Source organism: Salmo trutta, chromosome 12, assembly GCF_901001165.1.
Source record: "Salmo trutta chromosome 12, fSalTru1.1, whole genome shotgun sequence".
Taxonomy (NCBI): Eukaryota; Metazoa; Chordata; class Actinopteri; order Salmoniformes; family Salmonidae; genus Salmo; species Salmo trutta.
Window position 1 is genome coordinate 38,277,788 of NC_042968.1, and position 26,465 is coordinate 38,304,252.

Below are 26,465 nucleotides of genomic sequence, written 5' to 3' on the forward strand. Positions count from 1 at the left end.
ATACTAGCTGGCTGTGTACAGTACAGTAGACCACCATACTAGCTGGCTGTGTACAGTACAGTGGACCACCATGCTAGCTGGCTGTGTACAGTAGGCCACCATACTAGCTGGCTGTGTACAGTACAGTAGGCCACCATACTAGCTGGCTGTGTACAGTACAGTAGGCCACCATACTAGCTGGCTGTGAACAGTACAGTAGGCCACCATACTAGCTGGCTGTGTACAGTACAGTAGGCCACCATGCTAGCTGGCTGTGTACAGTAGGCCACCATGCTAGCTGGCTGTGTACAGTACAGTAGGCCACCATACTAGCTGGCTGTGTACAGTACAGTAGGCCACCATACTAGCTGGCTGTGTACAGTAGGCCACCATACTAGCTGGCTGTGTACAGTAGGCCACCATACTAGCTGGCTGTGTACAGTACAGTAGTCCACCATGCTAGCTGGCTGTGTACAGTACAGTAGGCCACCATGCTAGCTGGCTGTGTACAGTAGACCACCAGACTAGCTAGCTGTGTACAGTAGGCCACCAGACTAGCTAGCTGTGTACAGTAGGCCACCATACTAGCTGGCTGTGTACAGTACAAGTAGGCCACCATACTAGCTGGCTGTGTACAGTACAGTAGGCCACCATACTAGCTGGCTGTGTACAGTACGCCACCATACTAGCTGGCTGTGTACAGTACAGTAGACCACCATACTAGCTGGCTGTGTACAGTACAGTAGACCACCATACTAGCTGGCTGTGTACAGTACAGTGGACCACCATACTAGCTGGCTGTGTACAGTACAAGTAGGCCACCATACTAGCTGGCTGTGTACAGTACAGTAGGCCACCATACTAGCTGGCTGTGTACAGTACAAGTAGGCCACCATACTAGCTGGCTGTGTACAGTACAGTAGGCCACCCTGCTAGCTGGCTGTGTACAGTACAGTAGGCCACCATGCTAGCTGGCTGTGTACAGTACAGTAGACCACCATACAAGCTGGCTGTGTACAGTACAGTAGACCCCCATACTAGCTGGCTGTGTACAGTACAGTAGACCGCCATACTAGCTGGCTGTGTACAGTACAGTAGGCCACCATACTAGCTGGCTGTGTACAGTACAAGTAGGCCACCATACTAGCTGGCTGTGTACAGTACAGTAGGCCACCATACTAGCTGGCTGTGTACAGTACAGTAGACCACCATACTAGCTGGCTGTGTACAGTACAAGTAGGCCACCATACTAGCTGGCTGTGTACAGTACAAGTAGGCCACCATACTAGCTGGCTGTGTACAGTACAGTAGGCCACCATACTAGCTGGCTGTGGACAGTACAGTAGACCACCATACTAGCTGGCTGTGTACAGTAGGCCACCATACTAGCTGGCTGTGTACAGTACAGTAGACCACCATACTAGCCGGCTGTGTACAGTAGGCCACCATACTAGCTGGCTGTGTACAGTAGGCCACCATACTAGCTGGCTGTGTACAGTACAGTAGACCCCCATACAAGCTGGCTGTGTACAGTACAGTAGACCCCCATACAAGCTGGCTGTGTACAGTACAGTAGACCCCCATACTAGCTGGCTGTGTACAGTACAGTAGACCCCCATACTAGCTGGCTGTGTACAGTACAGTAGACCCCCATACTAGCTGGCTGTGTACAGTACAGTAGACCCCCATACTCGCTGGCTGTGTACAGTAGACCCCCATACTAGCTGGCTGTGTACAGTACAGTAGGCCGCCGTACTAGCTGGCTGTGTACAGTACAGTAGGCCGCCGTACTTGCTGGCTGTGTACAGTACAGTAGGCCGCCATACTAGCTGGCTGTGTACAGTACAAGTAGGCCACCATACTAGCTGGCTATGTACAGTACAGTAGGCCACCATACTAGCTGGCTGTGTACAGTACAGTAGGCCACTATACTAGCTGGCTGTGTACAGTACAGTAGGCCACCATACTAGCTGGCTGTGTACAGTACAGTAGGCCACCATACTAGCTGGCTGTGTACAGTACAGTAGGCCACCATGCTAGCTGGCTGTGTACAGTACAGTAGGCCACCATACTAGCTGGCTGTGTACAGTACAGTAGGCCACCATACTAGCTGGCTGTGTACAGTACAGTAGGCCACCATACTAGCTGGCTGTGTACAGTACAGTAGGCCACCATACTAGCTGGCTGTGTACAGTACAGTAGGCCACCATACTAGCTGGCTGTGTACAGTACAGTAGGCCACCATACTAGCTGGCTGTGTACAGTAGTCCACCATACTAGCTGGCTGTGTACAGTACAGTAGTCCACCATACTAGCTGCCTGTGTACAGTACAGTAGGCCACCATACTAGCTGGCTGTGTACAGTACAGTAGGCCACCATACTAGCTGGCTGTGTACAGTACAAGTAGGCCACCATACTAGCTGGCTGTGTACAGTACAGTAGGCCACCATACTAGCTGGCTGTGGACAGTACAGTAGACCACCATACTAGCTGGCTGTGTACAGTACAGTAGACTGCCATACTAGCTGGCTGTGTACAGTACAGTAGACCGCCATACTAGCTGGCAGTGTACAGCACAGTAGACCACCATACTAGCTGGCAGTGTACAGCACAGTAGACCACCATACTAGCTGGCAGTGTACAGTAGGCCACCATACTAGCTGGCTGTGTACAGTACAGTAGACCACCATACTAGCCGGCTGTGTACAGTAGGCCACCATACTAGCTGGCTGTGTACAGTAGGCCACCATACTAGCTGGCTGTGTACAGTACAGTAGACCCCCATACAAGCTGGCTGTGTACAGTACAGTAGACCCCCATACAAGCTGGCTGTGTACAGTACAGTAGACCCCCATACTAGCTGGCTGTGTACAGTACAGTAGACCCCCATACTAGCTGGCTGTGTACAGTACAGTAGACCCCCATACTAGCTGGCTGTGTACAGTACAGTAGACCCCCATACTCGCTGGCTGTGTACAGTAGACCCCCGTACTAGCTGGCTGTGTACAGTACAGTAGGCCGCCGTACTAGCTGGCTGTGTACAGTACAGTAGGCCGCCGTACTTGCTGGCTGTGTACAGTACAGTAGGCCACCATACTAGCTGGCTGTGTACAGTACAAGTAGGCCACCATACTAGCTGGCTATGTACAGTACAGTAGGCCACCATACTAGCTGGCTGTGTACAGTACAGTAGGCCACTATACTAGCTGGCTGTGTACAGTACAGTAGGCCACCATACTAGCTGGCTGTGTACAGTACAGTAGGCCACCATACTAGCTGGCTGTGTACAGTACAGTAGGCCACCATGCTAGCTGGCTGTGTACAGTACAGTAGGCCACCATACTAGCTGGCTGTGTACAGTACAGTAGGCCACCATACTAGCTGGCTGTGTACAGTACAGTAGGCCACCATACTAGCTGGCTGTGTACAGTACAGTAGGCCACCATACTAGCTGGCTGTGTACAGTACAGTAGGCCACCATACTAGCTGGCTGTGTACAGTACAGTAGGCCACCATACTAGCTGGCTGTGTACAGTAGTCCACCATACTAGCTGGCTGTGTACAGTACAGTAGTCCACCATACTAGCTGCCTGTGTACAGTACAGTAGGCCACCATACTAGCTGGCTGTGTACAGTACAGTAGGCCACCATACTAGCTGGCTGTGTACAGTACAAGTAGGCCACCATACTAGCTGGCTGTGTACAGTACAGTAGGCCACCATACTAGCTGGCTGTGGACAGTACAGTAGACCACCATACTAGCTGGCTGTGTACAGTACAGTAGGCCACCATACTAGCTGGCTGTGTACAGTAGGCCACCATGCTGTTCATTGAGTGTGAATGGACCATAAACACAGCTCTAATGACAGTCCTGCTCTACGTTACCAGCAGTGGTTTAGACGTCTGATGGTTTGCCAACACTTTGAGTGTGGTGTTATTAGATGATATGACAGTCACTGGGGAGTGAGATGCTGCAGCCTGCTGAATGACGCACTCTACCCGCTCTCTGGAAGAATTCAGGCCATGCGCGCACACACACACACACACACACACACACACACACACACACACACACACACACACACACACACCTCTCTCTTATAGCAATGTCTCTACGAGAATGTGCATGCCTGGGTTGTCAAACATTTTCTTTTAAGAATTTGCATTTATAAGCTCAAAATATTTATTTTCTAAAGGTAGCAGATAAGCACATAACCACCAGAAACGGTAGGGGACAAGGACATTTACAACCACCAGAAACGGTAGAGGATAAGGACATTTACAACCACCAGAAACGGTAGAGGATAAGGACATTTACAACCACCAGAAACGGTAGGGGATAAGGACATTTACAACCACCAGAAACGGTAGAGGATAAGGACATTTACAACCACCAGAAACGGTAGAGGATAAGGACATTTACAACCACCAGAAACGGTAGGGGATAAGGACATTTACAACCACCAGAAACGGTAGGGGACAAGGACATTTACAACCACCAGAAACGGTAGAGGATAAGGACATTTACAACCACCAGAAACGGTAGGGGATAAGGACATTTACAACCACCAGAAACGGTAGGGGATAAGGACATTTACAACCACCAGAAACGGTAGAGGATAAGGACATTTACAACCACCAGAAACGGTAGGGGATAAGGACATTTACAACCACCAGAAACGGTAGAGGATAAGGACATTTACAACCACCAGAAACGGTAGAGGATAAGGACATTTACAACCACCAGAAACGGTAGGGGATAAGGACATTTACAACCACCAGAAACGGTAGGGGATAAGGACATTTACAACCACCAGAAACGGTAGGGGATAAGGACATTTACAACCACCAGAAACGGTAGGGGATAAGGACATTTACAACCACCAGAAACGGTAGGGGATAAGGACATTTACAACCACCAGAAACGGTAGGGGATAAGGACATTTACAACCACCAGAAACGGTAGAGGATAAGGACATTTACAACCACCAGAAACGGTAGAGGATAAGGACATTTACAACCACCAGAAACGGTAGGGGATAAGGACATTTACAACCACCAGAAACGGTAGGGGATAAGGACATTTACAACCACCAGAAACGGTAGAGGATAAGGACATTTACAACCACCAGAAACGGTAGGGGATAAGGACATTTACAACCACCAGAAACGGTAGAGGATAAGGACATTTACAACCACCAGAAAAATGGCTGCCTGCTTATGACAAGCAGCACGTGGTTGCTTTAGTACATTCTTATGAGTATTGAGTTCAGAACTATACCAGAGTATTGTCTTGTTCACTTCAGTTCAGAACTACAGAACCAGTCAAAGGTTTGGACACTTCAGTGCTCTTCTAAGACCATTCATTTCATAAGCCATTTGTTCTGTTGAGGAACAGTACATTTTAACATAGGACATTCCATTAAATCATTTGTTCTGTTGAGGAACAGCACATTTTAACATAGGACATTCCATTAAATCATTTGTTCTGTTGAGGAACAGTACATTTTAACATAGGAAATCCCATTAAATCATTTGTTCTGTTGAGGAACAGTACATTTTAACATAGGACATTCCATTAAATCATTTGTTCTGTTGAGGAACAGTACATTTTAACATAGGAAATCCCATTAAATCATTTGTTCTGTTGAGGAACAGTACATTTTAACATAGGACATTCCATTAAATCATTTGTTCTGTTGAGGAACAGTACATTTTAACATAGGAAATCCCATTAAATCATTTGTTCTGTTGAGGAACAGTACATTTTAACATAGGACATTCCATTAAATCATTTGTTCTGTTGAGGAACAGTACATTTTAACATAGGAAATCCCATTAAATCATTTGTTCTGTTGAGGAACAGTACATTTTAACATAGGAAATCCCATTAAATCATTTGTTCTGTTGAGGAACAGTACATTTTAACATAGGACATTCCATTAAATCATTTGTTCTGTTGAGGAACAGTACATTTTAACATAGGAAATCCCATTAAATCATTTGTTCTGTTGAGGAACAGTACATTTTAACATAGGAAATTCCATTAAATCATTTGTTCTGTTGAGGAACAGTACATTTTAACATAGGAAATCCCATTAAATCATTTGTTCTGTTGAGGAACAGTACATTTTAACATAGGACATTCCATTAAATCATTTGTTCTGTTGAGGAACAGTACATTTTAACATAGGAAATCCCATTAAATCATTTGTTCTGTTGAGGAACAGTACATTTTAACATAGGAAATCCCATTAAATCTGACTTATTATTAGCAGGACGCAATGGCCCAACCTCACCAAAGCATGAAGCAAACAAACCCTCTTAGAAGTTGAGTGAGTGCTGTACACGTTCAAAAGCCGTGGCTAATTTTTAACATGGAGGTTAATGACGGCAGTGACTTTATGGATGGGTGCCTTTGTACAGGAGGCCTCCTTGAGCAAATACAGTATGTGTCATTACCAAGATGGCATTGTTAAAAGGAACTCTCCAATCAGTTTCAGTTGTACTTACTAAGGCTGCATTTAGACAGGCAGCCAAATTCTTTTGACCAATCAGATCACCTTTGAAAAATATTGATATCGTTGGTCAAAAGACCAATTAGTGGAAAAAATATCAGAATTGGGCTGCCTGTGTGAATGCAGCCTAAAAGTACTAAAGGACAATCGTGATTAAACATGATGTTTACCTACAAAGCTGATCATGACCGAAACAACCTTTCTCTCCAATCCAGTCAGTTAACACCAACACATATCCATCATAATGAGGGTTGAGGAGGTAACATCCATCCATCATAATGAGGGTTGAGGAGACAACATCCATCAGCATAATGAGGATTGAGGAGGTAACATACATCCATCATAATGAGGTTGAGGAGGTAACATACATCCATCATAATCAGCAGTCAGAGGGTTGAAGATGTGAGTCATGTGGCGGTCAGCCCCATAATAAACCCTATTGCATAACCCATTGGAGGAGCTTGCCTCCTCTTTAAAGGACCAAAGTATAGTAAACTTCCATGTCAGTGCATTGTGGATAAGTACAGTTTAGTACTGAACGGGTGCAGGAATGCCAAATGCCTTACCTGCTCAAGTTTAAAGATGTGCTGATTGAAGTAGTGTTGGAGCCTCTCGTTGGCGAAGTTGATGCAGAACTGCTCAAAGCTGTTGTTTTCGTAGTCCTCAAAGCCAAAGATGTCCAGCACTCCGATGGAAAAGATCTGTGAGGGATACATGACGGTGAAATCTCAATTAACAACATGCTTTTTGACAACAACAAAAAAACAATTCAATATGAAAGCCATATTGGTGAAAGTCTAACTGAGAAGGTTACCAAAGACCCTTAGCCACATAATGGCAAACAAGGTTGAAGCTGTTCAAACAAAACCACTGATGTCACTGATTCCAGAAGGTGGTTCATACTATGATTTATTAAATCAATAAAACAGCTTGTCTTATCACAGCATGTCTCTGCCAAGGTGTTCACGCTCTATTTGAACACCTGTAACAGAAGCATAAAGTCAGTTATTCCGGGCGGAGAGGTGAGCGTCAGGTAGCCTAACGGTTAGAGAAGTGAGCGTCAGGTAGTCTAACGGTTAGAGAGGTGAGCATCAGGTAGCCTAACGGTTAGAGAGGTGAGCATCAGGTAGCCTAACGGTTAGAGAGGTGAGCGTCAGGTAGCCTAACGGTTAGAGGGGTGAGCGTCAGGTAGCCTAACGGTTAGAGAGGTGAGCCTGCAACCGGAGGGTTGCCAGTTCGAATCCAGAGTCCGACGGAAACCAATCTGGCAAAAAGAGGGTAAATGTTGTGCCCTTGAGCAAGGCACTTATCTGCCCCAACAACAGCTCCCTTGGCACCCAGTGTGGCAGCCCCCCACACCTCCCCAAAACCTGTATATGTATGTATGCAGTAAAGTACTATTACTTAAGTAGTATCTGTATTTTACATTTTTGACAACTTTTACTTCACTACATTCCTAAAGAAAATAATGTACTTTTTACTCCATAAAAAATTTCCTGACAACCAAAAGCACTAATTACATTTTTGAATGCTTAGCAGGACAGGAAAATGGTGCAATTGACATACTTATTAAGAGAACATCCCTGGTCATCCCTACTGCCTCTAATCTGGCAGACTCACTAAACACAAATGCTTCCTTTGTGAATGATGTCCGAGTGTCGGAGTGTGCCCCTGGCTATCCGTAAATGAAAAAAAACAAGAAAATGGTGCCGTCTGATTTGCTTGATATAAGGACTTTGAAATGGTTTATACTTGCACTTTTGATACTTAAGTATATTTAAAACCAAATAATTTTAGACTTGTACTCAAGTAGAACGATTGGGTACTTTTTCCCACCACTGTATGTATGTGTGCCTTTCAGAGAGGTTGGATTAAAAGCAGAAGTAACCTTTTAGTTGGACCTTGAAATTGATCAATCAAGTGATCTTAATCTTAATGAAGTGGAGAGGTGAGCATGTCATCAATGCATGACATAGATATATTATAAGCAGACATAAGTATGTCGTAATAAACAATGATAGCAGTTGCGTTGGTCTTACCTTGGCGCTCTCCTCCAAGTCCCGGTTGTTGAGCAGTGCGTGGTTGATCCGGAACACAATCCAGTCAAACAGTGCGCTGTACAGGGACTTGGCCATGGAGTCTCGCACCGTGCCCGCCTGCAGGAGCATACAAAACCACACATCCATGTTACTAGTGACCTACTGCACCTCACTATTCATCCATGTTACTACTGACCTACTGCACCTCACTATTCATCCATGTTACTACTGACCTACTGCACCTCACTATTCATCCATGTTACTACTGTACTACTGCACCCCACTACTCATCCATGTTACTAGTGACCTACTTCACCCCCACTATTCATCCATGTTACTAGTGACCTACTGCACCTCACTATTCATCCATGTTACTACTGACCTACTCCAGCTCACTATTTATCCATGTTACTACTGGCCTATTGCACCTCACTATTTATCCATGTTACTACTGGCCTATTGCACCTCACTATTTATCCATGTTACCACTGACCTACTGCACCTCACTATTCATCCATGTTACTACTGACATACTGCACCTCACTATTCATCCATGTTACTAAGGACCAACTGCACCTCACTATTCATCCACGTTACTACTGAAAGACCTGGGCCCATATTCAGAAAGCATCTCAAAGTAGCAGTGCTGATCCGGGATCAGAACCTCCTCTTATTTATTATGATCGAAAAGACAAAACTGATCCTAGATCAGCACTCCTACTCTGAGACACTTTGTGAACACATGCCCTGGTGCCATGGGTGATCAGTTAGAAATGCATGGAATACCCTAAACACTTCCATCAGACAATGGAATCAACTTCACTTGTGTGGATTTCCTGCTTTAATTATACAATGCTCCAAACATCTGGGCCCCATCGGGTTTGGCTTCAAACAAATCACTAATAAACATCTAGAAATCAAGATGGATTTGCTGCTTATTTTTCTACCTTGCAATCAAACAAGGCTAAATCTCTTCCAATATATACTGAACAAAAATATAAAACTGCACATGCAACAATTACAATGATTTTACTGAGTTACAGTTCACTGTAAAGAAATCAGATCAAGTGAAATAAATTCATTAGGCCCTAATCTATGGATTTGGCCCACCCACTTGGGACCAAGGCCCACCCACTGGGGGAGCCAGACCCCGCCGATCAGAAAGGGCTTTATTACAGACCAAAATACTCGGTTTCATCAGCTGTCTAGGTGGCTGGTCTCAGAAGATCCCGCAGGTGAAGACGCCGGGTGTGGAGGTCCTGGGCTGGCGTGGTTACATATGGTACTGCCAAATTCTCTAAAAACGACGTTGGAGGTGGCCAATTTCCTTGAAAATTGTTGTAGGTGGCATTTTATATTTTGGTTTTATATTTTAGGAAGAGATTTAGCCTTGATTGCAAGGTAGAAAAACAAGCAACAAATCCATCTTGATTTCTAGATGTTTATTAGTTATTTGTTTGAAGCCAAACCAGATGGGGCCCAGATGTTTGGAATGTTGTATAATTAAAGCAGGAAATCCACACAAGTGAAGTTGATTCCATTGTCTGATGGAAGAGTCTGATGGAAGTAAACTCAGCAAAAAAAGAAATGTCCCTTTTCCAGGACCCTGTCTTTCAAAGATAATTCGTAAAATCCAAAGAATTTCACAGATCTTCATTGTAAAGGGTTTAAACACTGTTTCCCATGCTTGTTCAATGAACCATAAACAATTCATGAACATGCACCTGTGGAATGGTCGGTAGGCAATTAAGGTCACAGTTATGAAAACTTAGGACACTAAAGAGGCCTTTCTACTTACTCTGAAAAACACAGAAAGAAAGATGCCCAGGGTCCCTGCTCATCTGCGTGAACGTGCCTTAGGCATGCTGCAAGGAGGCATGAGGACTGCAGATGTGGCCAGGCCAATAAATTGCAATGTCTGTACTGTGAGACGCCTAAGACAGCGCTGCAGGGAGACAGGACGGAGAGCTGATCGTCCTCGCAGTGGAAGACCATGTGTAACAACACCTGCACAGCATCGGTACATCCGAACATCACACCTGCAGGACAGGTACAGGATGGCAACAACAACTGCCCGAGTTACACCAGGAACGCACAATCCCTCCATCAGTGCTCAGACTGTCCGCAATAGGCTGAGAGAGAGGCTGGACTGAGGGCTTGTAGGCCTGTTGTAAGGTAGGTCCTCACCAGACATCACCAGCAACAACGTCGCCTATGGGCACAAACCCACTGTTGCTGGACCAGACAGGACTGGCAAAAGTGCTCTTCACTGACGAGTCGCGGTTTTGTCTCATCAGGGGTGATGGTCGGATTCGCGTTTATCGTCAAAGGAATGAGCGTTACACCGAGGCCTGTACTCTGGAGCGGAATCGATTTGGAGGTGGAGGGTCCATCATGGTCTGGGGCGGTGTGTCACAGAATCATCGGACTGAGCTTGTTGTCATTGCAGGCAATCTCAACGCTGTGCGGAACAGGGAAGACATCCTCTTCCCTCATGTGGTACCCTTCCTGCAGGCTCATCCTGACATGACCAGCCATACTGCTCGTTCTGTGCGTGATTTCCTGCAAGAAAGGAATGTCAGTGTTCTGCCATGAGCCCGGATCTCAATCACATTGAGCACGTCTGGGACCTGTTGGATCGGAGGGTGAGGGCTAGGGCCATTCCCCCCAGAAATGTCTGGGAACTTGCAGGTGCCTTGGTGGAAGAGTGGGGTAACATCTCACAGTAAGAACTGGCAAATCTGGTATAGTCCATGAGGAGATGCACTGCAGTACTTAATGCAGCTGGTGGCCACACCAGATACTGACTGTTACTTTTGATTTTGACTCCCCCTTTGTTCAAGGAAACACTATTCCATTAGAATCTTGTTATGTTCATACAAATATTTACATGTTACGTTTGCTGAAAAGAAATGCAGTTGACAGTGAGAGGACGTTTCTTTTTCTGCTGAGTTTAGTAATATGGATGAATATTAGACATATGACAAAGACTAGAGTCGTGTTCCCAGTCCTCTGTCCCCGTCACATCACATCACGTCAGTCCTCTGTCCCCGTCACATCACGTCAGTCCTCTGTCCCCGTCAGTCCTCCGTCCCCATCAGTCCTCGTCTTATGTCCAACTCCGAAATGAAAACACAAAAGTTAGATACACTCAGGTAGTGCCCTCCCCGTTTCACGTGCCTAAAGAACATGACCCAGGAGACCCGTGAGCAGGGCCATATTCATAAAGTGTCTTAGAATTGGAGTGCTGGTCTAGGATCAGTGTTGCCGTTTTGATCAGAATGAATATGATTACATGGACAGGGGTGACCTGATCCTCGATCAGCGCTCCTAGTCTGGTTAATATCTTTCAAGCACAGCACTGTGACTCATGGCGTGGCAATGGGGCTTCAGCAAGTGGCCACAGGAGGCGAGTCCTGGGCTGGCACCCTGTATTACGTCCCAGCAGCACCTCTCCTGGTCATGATTAATGACATTAGTCTGCCTAATGACCATCAGAGTGACAGAGGCAATACCAATCCAATCTACTGTAGAACAGACACCAATGAAAACATTACCCCTTTGAGGATAGGCAGCTGATAGCATAGAGGTGTCAAGGAATGAGAATGTATTTTACAAGGAAATGGAAATAGAGTGAGAGAGATGGTGTAATAGCAAAGTACTAAAGGACGTTTTCACACAAAAGTACTTCTGATCTAAGTACGATGTGGAAAACTGGCAATTTCATAATTGACTACAGTATATCGACTATAGACACGAAACATGCAACATAAGTTTTAATAACATAACCAAGTTTCTCTTTAGGAAGGCTTTCTGTTGATAGCTGGGTTCCTTGGTGTCCTTGTAGTGTCAGCTGGGTTCCTTGTCCCTTGTAGTGTCAGCTGGGTTCCTCGTCCCTTGTAGTGTCAGCTGGGTTCCTCGTCCCTTGTAGTGTCAGCTGGGTTCCTCGTCCCTTGTAGTGTCAGCTGGGTTCCTCGTCCCTTGTAGTGTCAGCTGGGTTCCTCGTCCCTTGTAGTGTCAGCTGGGTTCCTCGTCCCTTGTAGTGTCAGCTGGGTTCCTCGTCCCTTGTAGTGTCAGCTGGGTTCCTTGTCCCTTGTAGTGTCAGCTGGGTTCCTTGACCCTTGTAGTGTCAGCTGGGTTCCTTGACCCTTGTAGTGTCAGCTGGGTTCCTTGACCCTTGTAGTGTCAGCTGGGTTCCTTGTCCCTTGTAGTGTCAGTTGTTTTCCTTGTAGTGTCAGTTGGGTTCCTTTTTCCTTGTAGTGTCAGCTGGGTTCCTTGACCCTTGTAGTGTCAGCTGGGTTCCTTGTCCCTTGTAGTGTCAGCTGGGTTCCTTGACCCTTGTAGTGTCAGCTGGGTTCCTTGTCCCTTGTAGTGTCAGCTGGGTTCCTTGTAGTGTCAGCTGGGTTCCTTGACCCTTGTAGTGTCAGCTGGGTTCCTTGTCCCTTGTAGTGTCAGCTGGGTTCCTTGTCCCTTGTAGTGTCAGCTGGGTTCCTTGTCCCTTGTAGTGTCAGCTGGGTTCCTTGACCCTTGTAGTGTCAGCTGGGTTCCTTGTCCCTTGTAGTGTCAGCTGGGTTCCTTGTCCCTTGTAGTGTCAGCTGGGTTCCTTGTCCCTTGTAGTGTCAGCTGGGTTCCTTGTCCCTTGTAGTGTCAGCTGGGTTCCTTGTCCCTTGTAGTGTCAGCTGGGTTCCTTGTCCCTTTTAGTGTCAGCTGGGTTCCTTGACCCTTGTAGTGTCAGCTGGGTTCCTTGTGTCAGTTATCCTGTCTTGTGTCAATGTTTTTCGTATTTGGTTTTTATTTATTATTTTATGCACTTCAAGATTATTCTATATAATGACAAAAGTGTTTTACAAATGTAATAAATAATAATAATTATTAGGAGTCATTAATTCATACCATTACAGACAGTGGAGGGCTGTTTGTCATTTTCTGTTGCCATGCCTGAATGTCCATTAATCAACAAGGTGAGATAGATTTACCACACACAAAAATGTGACCCAATTGTGTGGGAAGTTAGTATAGTACAAGTGCCTGCAGAGCTTCAGATGTCTACTGTTGCTCAAAACATGCCATTATACAACAGTTCAGCAAAAGTTGAAATGACTGTCTTTTACATAATTTACTACTTTATTTTTAGCGACTACAAAAAGATCTGCCTAGCAACTCCCAAAGATCATACAAAATGCTATTTATATTGCTTGCAAGAGTCTTCAAAAGTGAGAGGCCTTTTCATTATTTAAAGGAAGTTGTATTCAGAACATTCCGGTGAGCATCAATCTTTTAAATATCTCAATAACAAAATGGATAAGACCCAATCCAGGAAACGAGGTGTATGTCGCAAGTCACGACTTCACAGGAGAGCCGCTTGAACGTAAATAAAAAAAATTCAAAATGCATTTTTTGGCAGAAATGCCTTCTCGAACATGTGAACTTTCATGTGCCTTAATAACAAACTTGTATGCCATCTGTAAATATGAATACAATTGTTAAATTACGAGCCTTGTTGGTTAAACCACAGAAGTTGAAATAATTGGCTGAGATAATGAGTAGGCTGGAAATGCCAAGAGAGGAGTTCGGATTGGTCTGCCATATAGAAGGCTTCTGTCTATTTGAGCTCGCCATTCTGTGTTGGTAATCCTGTTGAACGCGGCTTTTTTTAAATGTATTGTGTAGTGGAGCTGCATAAGTGTTGCTCTCCACCTCCTGGAGGATCAAGTTTTGAAATCAATGGAATTATGATAGCTAAAGAGATGGAGAAAACACATGTCTCCGGATTACATCTTCAAACTAAGGGCAACCGTGGAATGGCAATCCTGACAGGGAGACGCATCCATCATGCATGATGATGTATACAGGTAAGAAAGCTAGCTACATTTTCAGATTTTACACATTTCTAATTTTGACAGAAAGTGGTTTCATTTCAAGCTACTGTTAGCTAGCTGGCTGGATTCCTAGCTGACGTTATTATCCGTATCCCAGAGCCATTTGCTTTTCTAGTTAGAGCCTAATGTTAGCTAGCTAACATTGAACCTGGTTGGTTAGTTCCCAGCACTGTGGTATTGTTGGCACTGTTCATTGTGGTTTAACCTGTACGGGCTAGGGGGCAGCATTGAGAATTTTGGAAAAAATATGTGCCCATTTTTAACTGCCTCCTACACCAACTCAGAAGCTAGAATATGCATATTATTGTTCAGGTTTGGATAGAAAACACCCTAAAGTTTCTAAAACTGTTTGAATGGTGTCTGAGTATAACAGAACTCCTATGGCAGGCAAAAACCTGAGAAGGTTTCATGCAGGAAGTACCCTGTCTGACAAGGAGTCGTGCGTCTTGCATCTGTTTATTGAAAAGTAAGGATCTTAGCTGTAACGTGACAATTCCCAGGGCTCCGATAGGCTCTCAGAACCCGGGAAATACCTGAAGGTTGACGAGGCAGCCTCAGGCTGAAACACATTATCGCCTTTGGTAAGTGGCGGATCAGAGGACCTTTGAATGAGGCGCGTGCACGATTCGCCCCTGTGGAGAAATTTAATTCGGCTGTTTAGCGCATTGCATATTCCCGGTCGGAATATTATCGCTTTTCTACGAGATAAATGGCATAAAAATTGGTTTTAAACAGCGGTTGACATGCTTCGAAGTACGGTAATGGAATATTTAGAATTTTTTTGTCAAGCCATGCGCAAGACCGTGATTTAGTATTCTGATAGTGTCTAGAACTCACGAACAAAACGTCGCTGTTTGGATATAACGATGGAATATTTGGGACCAAACCTACATTTGTTATTGAAGTAGAAGTCCTGGCAGTGTATTCTGACGAAGAACAAGCAAGGTAAGAACATTTTTCTTATAGGAAATATGATTTTGATGAAGGCTAATCTTGCCGGGTGTCTAAATAGCTAGCCCGTGATGCCGGGCTATGTACTTAGAGTATTGCAAAATGTGCTTAATCCGAAAAGCTATTTTAAAATCGGACATATCGAGTGCATAGAGGAGTAATGTATCTATAATTCTTAAAATAATTGTTATGCTTTTTGTGAACGTTTATCGTGAGTAATTTAGCAAACTGTTAGTAAATTCCCCGGAAGTTTGCGGGGTTATGCTTTTTCTGAACGTCACATGCTAATGTAAAAAGCTGTTTTTTGATATAAATATGAACTTGATTGAACAGACATGCATGTATTGTATAACATAATGTCCTAGGTGTGTCATCTGATGAAGATCATAAAAGGTTAGTGCTGCATTTAGCTGTGGTTTGGGTTTATGTGACATGATATGCTAGCTTGAAAAATGGGTGTCTGATTATTTCTGGCTGGGCACTCTGCTGACATAATCTAATGTTTTGCTTTCGTTGTAAAGCCTTTTTGAAATCGGACAGTGTGGTTAGATTAACGAGATTCTTGTCTTTAAATAGCTGTAAAATAGTCATATGTTTGAGAAATTGAAGTAATAGTATTTCAAACGATTCAAAAATCGCGCCACGATTTCAGTGGCTGTTACGTAGGTGGGACGAGTTCGTCCCACATGCGCCAGAGAGGTTAACTAGCTAACGTTAGCTGACTGACTCGTTAGCTAACGTTGCATGACGTGTGTACAACACCCGTTGAATATGGCCGGTGTCAGTAAACGTCAGCAAAAAAGCGTAATGAAATTGTTGCCAGCAGAGCTGGTTAGGCTGTTTTCATGGTATCCATAGGTAAACAAATCATCGGCCAGAGCGTCAAGTATGCGCTCTGAGAACAAAACGAGATGGGTGGGGCAAAAGCTTAAGAGCGTATGAACGATGCTCTGCGATGAAAGTTCATCAACTTTCAAAGCAGAATTACTTTCCCATTGTTCCTCAAATGCAGTTTATGATATACCATTTTGTAGCTCTGAGTACTTTTATCTAATGTAAAAAACACAATTTCAAATGTTGCTCCATAAGACCGAATCCAGGTGGTGAGTCACAATTCGAGAGAAAAAAAATCCATGGTACTTGAGTTTCCAAGTAGTAAAATAACAGTTGAGACTATAGGGTGAATGAGTAAAAGTTCACTGTTGCAACCGTTACAACAATGTTTACAGAACGGACCACCCAAAGAGCTGCCAGAACAATCAGCACTGTTTGTTCATATGAAAGGGCTCCTAAACAGCTGGAATGAGGGCGTAGCTGTGTTTTGGATAATACGGTTGATAAAGTGGCGGTGTTGTGGATTATAAAAGTTTTGTGTAGTGAGGAAGTTTGTTGTATGCTGTGATATGGCATAGCCACATGCTAGTTGGGGAGGTAGAAAAGGATCGACTTTGTGGAAAAGATTTAGATAAAATACCCATCCAACATGTGGACATACTGTAGGTGTAAATAACAAAAAATAATATGCAATTATACTAAAAATAATAATTATACTTTAGAATTACACTTAAAAGAACAGGCCTTTGATTTCCACTTTGTGAGCTTGTTGGTCAGTCTTCAGCTGAGTCTTGTCTGCATTACATGGCCGTGGCGTGTGTTTGTTTTCAGAGAATCCCTCTCTGGTTTCTGTAAACAAACTAAGCAGCTCTCTGATGCTGCAGCCTTTGTGGACTAGCGTTGAGGAAAGGGAACTTATGCCATTGGAATGAGAGCTGTGGCAGTCTTTCTCAAAAGGGACTTTTTTCAGTAGCTTGGTGTAAGGCTGACTTGCAATGCAGATGCACATTTCAAGGATACTTTTTTGGTGAACTTAAAACCATATCTAGGTGTTTGCATGGTTACAAGCACACTCCCATTAAAGGGGGTCTGCTCGGTAGGGCCAGTGGAACTAACAGCTCTACACACAGCCACTTCCCACTCCCTACTCAGTGTTTCCAAGGTCAAAATTATAGACGTGGTGTACGCGTGCATGTGCGCATGTGTGTGTGTAGCTGTGAGTTCCGCTGGCCCTGCAGAGCAGACCCCTTTTAACGGCCCTGACATCCGCTATGGCCTACCCCACTGTAGACATCAATCTGATCCCTCAACTATCCACACCCAACCAGACAGACTCAACCAGACAGACAGACTGACAAACAGACCAGCTCTGACTCCAGCTCCTTCACAGCCTGCCCTGGGACTGGGACCGTGTTTCCCCTATATCGTTATTTAGATAGGCAGGGTGCCTACTATTCCTTAGCATTTACCCATGCAGAATAATGCAATATGTCTTGATGATCAAATTGTCAAGAATACTTTTGGGATTAGGTTGAGGAATGTACGTCTTGAGGTAAGGTGGAGTATTTGACCGTGCCTCTTCGTTGCACTAAGGGTTGAGAATGTTTGGGATGAGTTTCAGGTTTGTGCTGTTGACTTGGTCTCACCTCTGCCAGTTTGTAGGGCACGATCAGCCTCTCTCCCACTGTCATGGTCTTCCTCGTCGTCAGGGCTTCAAATAGCATCTCCTCCTTGACCTGTACAAAAGAGAGACCACAATTAATTTCACAGTTGAAAGCAATTTCTGTTTCAGAAACACAAAGCCCATTCTTCTTCTGTACACACACCAAGCCCTACAACAGCTTTCATTCAGCCAAATGTTTAGGTAACGAGGGTGGATATGTGCCCTGCTATGTTTAGTGGGGCGGGCACTCACCGTCATGAGAAAGACTTATTCCTAGTTATTGACACAAGAAGGCCAGCGGCCGACACTATCCAATTAACATCCTGTAACTAGAGGGGAGAAGAGGCAGAGTGTAGGCCATGTCCCAGCACAGTGCACTTCTCTTGGATGTAGACTATGTCCCAACTAGGGTTGCACAATTCCTGGAACGTTCAATAAATTCCCTGGTTTAACAGAAAACCTGGTTGTAGGATTCTGGATTTCCTGCTTTATTCCCTCCTCATTCCCGGTTATCTTCCAAAACGGGATATCGGGAAAGCCAGGGAACTTACTGAAAGTTCCAGGAATTGTGCAACCCTAGTGAAGGAATCACAGCAACACTTTATCTGAAGGTACTTAAATACGTATTACAAACCATCTCATATTTTAAATCACAAGTAAGCTGTATAAATCATTACATATCTCATTTATCTTTATCTAAATTTAACATTATTTTAAAATGGATTTCCATTTATCTGTTAGATGCTTGACTGACTCTGACCCAACCCATTTGGGGAACATATGTTCTTTCACATGAGCACAAGCCATGTTCCTTAGCCACTAGCAGCTCCTGTTGCTTTCCTGCAAACCTCAACGATGGTTGGATCAGGATTCTGAAAATACATCTGCCCTTATAAGTCCTGACTTCTGTCCCTTCACATCACATGTTCACTGGAAAAACGATCATTCATAAACTGAGGCAGAGAGAGAGAAATAGTGTTGTGCCTACAGAATATTTGTAGACGGATGACAGAAATAGAAATTATGTAATTACACGCTGCATGCAAACCAAATTCCTGACCGAGGAATTGCATTTTCCATCGAGTGGCTGGGTACTGAAAAGCCTTGCGCACAGTACAGTATGTCACTGCAAATGCATCTTAAAACATCCTGACTCTGAGAAACAAAGTGCTTGTGTGGATGGGAACACATTTGAGGAATAGATTTCCACACTACGTAGGTCTCATTCAATCAACTTCTGTTTTATCCATTATAAAACAAGAAAATTAAAAATAAAATGATATAAAGCCTTGCCTTTCTTGAACTTAAACTTACATGTGTATTTTCTTACTAGCACCGACTTGGTTGATAGCTCCTTTACTGAGAAGAAATGGTCTATGGCTGTGATATGTGGTTGTCTCACCTAGCCATCTTAACATGAATGCATTAACTGTAAGTGGATCTGAGCATCTGCTAAATGACTAACATGTCAAATGTAAACATAATAAGGAATAATTTCAACAGTAACAGGCTTACCTCTAACAGTTCTGAGACAGTAACAGGGTTACCTCTAACAGTTCTGAGACAGTAACAGGGTTACCTCTAACAGTTCTGAGACAGTAACAGGGTTACCTCTAACAGTTCTGAGACAGTAACAGGGTTACCTCTAACAGTTCTGAGACAGTAACAGGGTTACCTCTAACAGTTCTGAGACAGTAACAGGGTTACCTCTAACAGTTCTGAGACAGTAACAGGGTTACCTCTAACAGTTCTGAGACAGTAACAGGGTTACCTCTAACAGTTCTGAGACAGTAACAGGGTTACCTCTAACAGTTCTGAGACAGTAACAGGCTTACCTCTAACAGTTCTGAGACAGTAACAGGGTTACCTCTAACAGTTCTGAGACAGTAACAGGCTTACCTCTAACAGTTCTGAGACAGTAACAGGCTTACCTCTAACAGTTCTGAGACAGTAACAGGCTTACCTCTAACAGTTCTGAGACAGTAACAGGCTTACCTCTAACAGTTCTGAGACAGTAACAGGCTTACCTCTAACAGTTCTGAGACAGTAACAGGCTTACCTCTAACAGTTCTGAGACAGTAACAGGCTTACCTCTAACAGTTCTGAGACAGTAACAGGCTTACCTCTAACAGTTCTGAGACAGTAACAGGCTTACCTCTAACAGTTCTGAGACAGTAGGTAGGACTTCTGGATTGCAGATGTCAATGGAGTCATCTCGGTAGGTCTTCTTCTTGTAGCGGATGTTCCCCAGGTGAAGAATGGCCGACAACAGAGAAAAGATCCTATGGGACAGAAACAAGGCTCGTTTCAACACAGAAACCTGGCTAGTTTCAACACAGAAACCTGGCTCGTTTCAACACAGAAACCTGGCTCGTTTCAACACAGAAACATGGCTCGTTTCAACACAGAAACCTGGCTCGTTTCAACACAGAAACATGGCTCGTTTCAATACAGAAACATGGCTCGTTTCAATACAGAAACATGGCTCGTTTCAATACAGAAACATGGCTCGTTTCAATACAGAAACATGGCTCGTTTCAATACAGAAACTGGTTAGAGCTTTTGGACAGCGTATCCTGGTAATTTACCTGTGACTATGATTCCTTTGCCTGTGTTTGTAATTTCAGTGTGCGTACGAGCGGTGAGATTTAGTGTGTGTGTGTGTGTGTGTGTGTACACTCACTGTTTGCGTGTGGCAGGCAGGAATCCAACCATCTCCATGGCCAGCTGCAGTCTCTCAAAGTCGTGCTTCAGGTCCTCCCCTTCCACTGTGAAGCAGTCCTGCATGGGCCAATGACAGGACACCAGGTGTTATCAGTGTCCATATGGCAGCCATTTTGGCTTTACCACATAATGGCCTACCACATGGTAGCCATTTTGGCTCAAACAACACTGCAACTGAAGCACAAAATCAGTGTGACAGTAAGTCAGCCCAGTGTGCTCAGCAGAGCTGATACAGTAGGTGCTGTACTAGCCAGTACTGTGCCATCAGCAACACTACATACTGTACCAGCGACTAACGTAAGAGAAAATGTCCACCCAAGAAGTGAAGATGACTTTTTGTGACAGGCTTCTCCTAAGACAGATCAGTGGCATGACACAGAGACAAGCTGAGTGACTTATAAGAACATGTCATACGGAAGTTTGGTCTAACAAACCAGAGACAGAGATGCATTTCTGGTCAGATTTTAGGGGGCTGGTGAACGACAGCATATGCATGTTCTGCTCATGCAGTGGAAAATTCAGCTGTCTTTTTCTGCTAAACTTTCAGGGGAAATTTGGCATGCTGGCAAAGGCAATAAGAGGAGTAGCAATTTATGACCACCTTTACAGGGTCTGCAGGGGAAAGTGCCTTTACAGGGTCTGCAGGGGAAAGTGCCTTTACAGGGTCTGCAGGGGAAAGTGCCTTTACAGGGTCTGCAGGGGAAAGTGCCTTTACAGGGTCTGCAGGGGAAAGTGCCTTTACAGGGTCTGCAGGGGAAAGTGCCTTTACAGGGTCTGCAGGGGAAAGTGCCTTTACAGGGTCTGCTGGGGAAAGTGCCTTTACAGGGTCTGCTGGGGAAAGTGCCTTTACAGGGTCTGCAGGGGAAAGTGCCTTTACAGGGTCTGCTGGGGAAAGTGCCTTTACAGGGTCTGCAGGGGAAAGTGCCTTTACAGGGTCTGCAGGGGAAAGTGCCTTTACAGGGTCTGCAGGGGAAAGTGCCTTTACAGGGTCTGCTGGGGAAAGTGCCTTTACAGGGTCTGCAGGGGAAAGTGCCTTTACAGGGTCTGCTGGGGAAAGTGCCTTTACAGGGTCTGCAGGGGAAAGTGCCTTTACAGGGTCTGCAGGGGAAAGTGCCTTTACAGGGTCTGCTGGGGAAAGTGCCTTTACAGGGTCTGCTGGGGAAAGTGCCTTTACAGGTTCTGCTGGGGAAAGTGCCTTTACAGGGTCTGCTGGGGTAAGTGCCTTTACAGGGTCTGCAGGGGTAAGCGCTGAAAAGAAGGCTGTGGAGAGAAAACAATATGGAAGAGGAGAGTTTGGGTATCCAGGTACAATGAGTGATGCAATGAGGCTTCTAATGAGGTGCACACACACACACACACACACACACCTGTGGTGTGTAGCCCTGAAGGCAGCATGTTCTCTTTAACAGGTTTAATTCACCTGGCTTCAGTCCCAGAGTTACATCAACTCAGGCATCCAACTCCATGATTACATTACATGATTACAGGTCCATGATTACATTACATGATTACAGGTCCCCCCTTCCACACGGAACCCCACTAACCCACAGACGAAAACGCACGAGGTGGCTAAAAACAGACCTCCCTCCCATCTTCCACCAGCTTGCTACCTATGGCCCGGCTAGCTGTCTGAATCTCACTGGACCCTCTGATCACTCGGCTAAGCATGCCTCTCCTTAATGTCAATATGCCTTGTCCATTGCTGTTCTGGTTAGTGTTTATTGGCTTATTTCACTGTAGAGCCTCTAGCCCTGCTCATTATACCTTATCCAACCTCTCAGTTCCTCCACCCACACATGCTATGACATCTTCTGGTTTCAATGATGTTTCTAGAGACAATATCTCTCTCATAATCACTAAATGCCTAGGTTTACCTCCTCTGTACTCACATCCCACCATACCTTTGTCTGTACATTATACCTTGAAGCTATTTTATCGCCCCCAGAAACCTGCTCCTTTTTCTCTCTATTCTGGACGTCACAGACGACCAATTCTTATAGCTTTTAGCCGTACCCTCATACTTATTCTTCTCTGCTCCTCTGGGGATGTAGAGGTGAATCCAGGCCCTGCAGTGCCTGGCTCCACTCCTACTCCCCAGGCGCTCTCTTTTGATGACTTCTGTAACCGTAATAGCCTTGGTTTCATGCATGTTAACATTAGAAGCCTCCTCCCTAAGTTTGTTTTATTCACTGCTTTAGCACACTCTGCCAACCCGGATGTCCTAGCTGTGTCTGAATCTTGGCTTAGGAAGTCCACCAAAAACTGTGAAATCATCATCCCTAACTACAACGTTTTCAGACAAGATAGAACGACCAAAGGGGGCGGTGTTGCAATCTACTGCAGAGATAGCCTGCAGAGTTCTGTCCTGCTATCCAGGTCTGTACCCAAACAATTTGAACTTCTACTTCTAAAAATCCATCTCTCCAAAAACAAGTCTCTCACCGTTGCCGCCTGCTATAGACCCCCCTCGGCCCCTAGCTGTGCTCTGGACACCATATGTGAACTGATTGACCCCCATCTATCTTCAGAGCTCGTGCTACTAGGCGACCTAAACTGGGACATGCTTAACACCCCAGCCATTCTACAATCCAAGCTTGATGCCCTCAATCTCACACAAATTATTAATGAACCCACCAGGTACAACCCTAAAGCCGCAAACTCTGGTACCCTCATAGATATCATCCTAACCAATGTGCCCTCTAATTACACCTCTGCTGTTTTCAACCAAGATCTCAGCGATCACTGCCTCATTGCCTGCACCCGTAATGGGTCAGCGGTCAAACGACCTCCACTCATCACTGTCAAACGCTCCCTGAAACATTTCAACGAGCAAGCCTTTCTAATCGACCTGGCCCTGGTATCCTGGAAGGATATCGACCTCATCCCGTCAGTAGAGGATGCCTGGTTATATTTTAAAAATGCCTTCCTCTCCATCTTAAATAAGCATGCCCCTTTCAAGAAATGTAGAACCAGGAACAGATATAGCCCTTGGTTCTCCCCAGACCTGACTGCCCTTAACCAACACAAAAATATCCTGTGGCGTTCTGCATTAGCATCGAACTGCCCCCGCGATATGCAACTTTTTAGGGAAGTTAGAAACCAATACACACAGGCAGTTAGAAACGCCAAGGCTAGCTTTTTCAAACAAAAATTTGCTTCGTGCAACTCCATCTCTAAAAAGTTCTGGGACATTGTAAAGTCCATGGAGAATAAGAACACCTCCTCCCAACTGCCCACTGCACTGAGGACAGGAAACTCTGTCACCACCGATAAGCCCACTATAATTGAGAATTTCAATAAGCATTTTTCTACGGCTGGCCATGCTTTCCACCTAACTACCCCTACTGCATTCAACAGCACTGCACCCCCCACAGCTACTCGCCCAAACCTCCCCCATTTCTCCTTCTCCCAAATCCATTCAGCTGATGTTCTGAAAGAGCTGCAAAATCTGGACCCCCACAAATCAGCTGGGCTTGACAATCTGGACCCTTTCTTTCTAAAATTATCTGCCGAAATTATTGCAACCCCTATTACTAGCCTGTTCAACCTCTCTTTCGTGTCGTCTGAGATTCCCATAGATTGGAAAGCAGCTGCTGTCATCCCCCTCTTCAAAGGAGGTGACACTCTTGACCCAAATTGCTACAGACCTATATCCATCCTACCCTGCCTTTCTAAGGTCTTCGAAAGCCAAGTCAACAAAGAGATTATCGACTATTTCGAATCCCACCGCACCCTCTCCGCTATGCAATCTGGTTTCAGAGCTGGTCATGGGTGCACCTCAGCCACGCTCAAGGTCCTAAACGACATCGTAACCGCCATCGATAAGAAACAATACTGTGCTGCCGTATTCATTGACCTGGCCAAAGCTTTTGACTCTGTTAATCACCACATCCTCATCGGCAGACTTAGTAGCCTTGGTTTCTCAAACGATTGCGTCGCCTGGTTCACCAACTACTTCTCTGACAGAGTTCAGTGTGTCAAATCGGAGGGCCTACTGTCTGGACCTCTGGCAGTCTATGGGGGTACCACAGGGTTCAATTCTTGGGCCAACTCTTTTCTCTGTATACATAAATGATGTCGCTCTTGCTGCTGGTGAATCTCTGATCCACCTCTACGCAGACGACACCATTCTGTATACTTCTGGCCCTTCTTTGGACACTGTGTTAACAACCCTCCAGACGAGCTTCAATGCCATTCAACTCTCCTTCCGTGGTCTCCAACTGCTCCTAAACACAAGTAAAACTAAATGCATGCTCTTCAACCGATCGCTGCCTGCACCTGCCCGCCCATCCAGCATAACTTCTCTGGACGGTTCTAACTTAGAATTTGTGGACAACTACAAATACCTAGGTGTCTGGTTAGACTGTAAACTCTCCTTCCAGACTCACATCAATCATCTCCAATCCAAAGTGAAATCTAGAATTGGCTTCCTATTTCGCAACAAAGCATCCTTCACTCATGCTGCCAAACATACCCTCGTAAAACTGACCATCCTACCAATCCTCGACTTCGGCGATGTCATTTACAAAATAGCCTCCAATACCCTACTCAACAAGCTGGATGCAGTCTATCACAGTGCCATCCGTTTTGTCACCAAAGCCCCATATACAACCCACCACTGCGATCTGTATGCTCTCGTTGGCTGGCCTTCACTTCATAATCGTCGCCAAACACATTGGCTCCAGGTCATCTACAAGACCCTGCTAGGTAAAGTCCCCCCTTATCTCCGCTCACTGGTCACCATAGCAGCACCCACCTGTAGCACGCGCTCCAGCAGGTATATCTCTCTGGTCACCCCTAAAGCCAACTCCTCCTTTGGTCGTCTCTCCTTCCAGTTCTCTGCTGCCAACGACTGGAACGAACTACAAAAATCTCTGAAATTGGAAACACTTATCTCCCTCACTAGCTTTAAGCACCAGCTGTCAGAGCAGCTCACAGATCACTGCACCTGTACATAGCCCATCTATAATTTAGCCCAAACTACTACCTCTTCCCCTACTGTATTTATTTATTTTGCTCCTTTGCACCATATTATTTATACTTGAACTTTGAACTTTCTTCAAACTACAAATCTACCATTCCAGTGTTTTTCTTGCTATACTTTATTTACTTTGCCACCATGGCATTTTTTTGCTTTTACCTCCCTTATCTCACATCATTTGCTCACTTTGTATATAGTCTTATTTTTTTTTCTACTGTATTATTGACTGTATGTTGTTTACTCCATGTGTAACTCTGTGTTGTTGTATGTTGTCGAACTGCTTTGCTTTATCTTGGCCAGGTCGCAATTGTAAATGAGAACTTGTTCTCAACTTGCCTACCTGGTTAAATAAAGGTGAAATAAAAATAAATAAAAACATTCAAAGGACAGTAATGACAACCTGTTCTCAAGACTATAGAATCTGTCCTGACTGAACTATGATTGGTATTAAATACTGAGACATGGTGCACTGTATTGTAAAATGGGCATGATTGAATAAGGTTGCACAGTATAAAGCTACATGTAGCTGTGTCATTCATTTGTTTGTCCATTGGCCAACATACAGAAGAGTTATGATAGCAGCTAAATTGCAGCATGGTAAAGGGATACTTCGGGGTTTTGGCAATGAGGCCCTTTATCTACTTCCCCAGAGTCAGATGAACAAGTGGATACCATTTTTATGTCTCTGTGTCCAGTATGAAGGAAGTTAAAGGTAGTTGCACGAGATGATGCTATCTAGCGATAGTGCAATGCTAGCAGAGAAATAAGAATGGTATCAAAAAGTTCTGCTAGCATGCTAGCAAAAAAATGTAAATGGTATCCACAATTTCATCTGCGGGAGCATGCAATTTTCATGCTGACTGCAGGAAAGTCCCACCAGAGCTGTTGCCAGACTT

The 26,465-nt window shown here is 44.7% G+C and overlaps 1 protein-coding gene across 12 annotated transcripts in view; it reads right to left on the reverse strand.

Moving 5' to 3' along the window:
* Window positions 1-26,465, reverse strand: part of LOC115203512 (unconventional myosin-IXAa) — a 200,586-nt gene that overhangs the window by 74,646 nt on the left and 99,475 nt on the right. For all 12 annotated transcript variants that reach the window (XM_029768256.1, XM_029768259.1, XM_029768263.1 and 9 more), the window contains 5 exons: window positions 20,548-20,645; window positions 20,020-20,146; window positions 17,848-17,937; window positions 8,538-8,654; window positions 7,065-7,199 (listed from right to left, as the gene is read on the reverse strand). In XM_029768256.1, coding sequence (XP_029624116.1) covers window positions 7,065-7,199; window positions 8,538-8,654; window positions 17,848-17,937; window positions 20,020-20,146; window positions 20,548-20,645 — 567 coding nt within the window. The remainder of the gene's footprint in view (window positions 1-7,064; window positions 7,200-8,537; window positions 8,655-17,847; window positions 17,938-20,019; window positions 20,147-20,547; window positions 20,646-26,465) is intronic.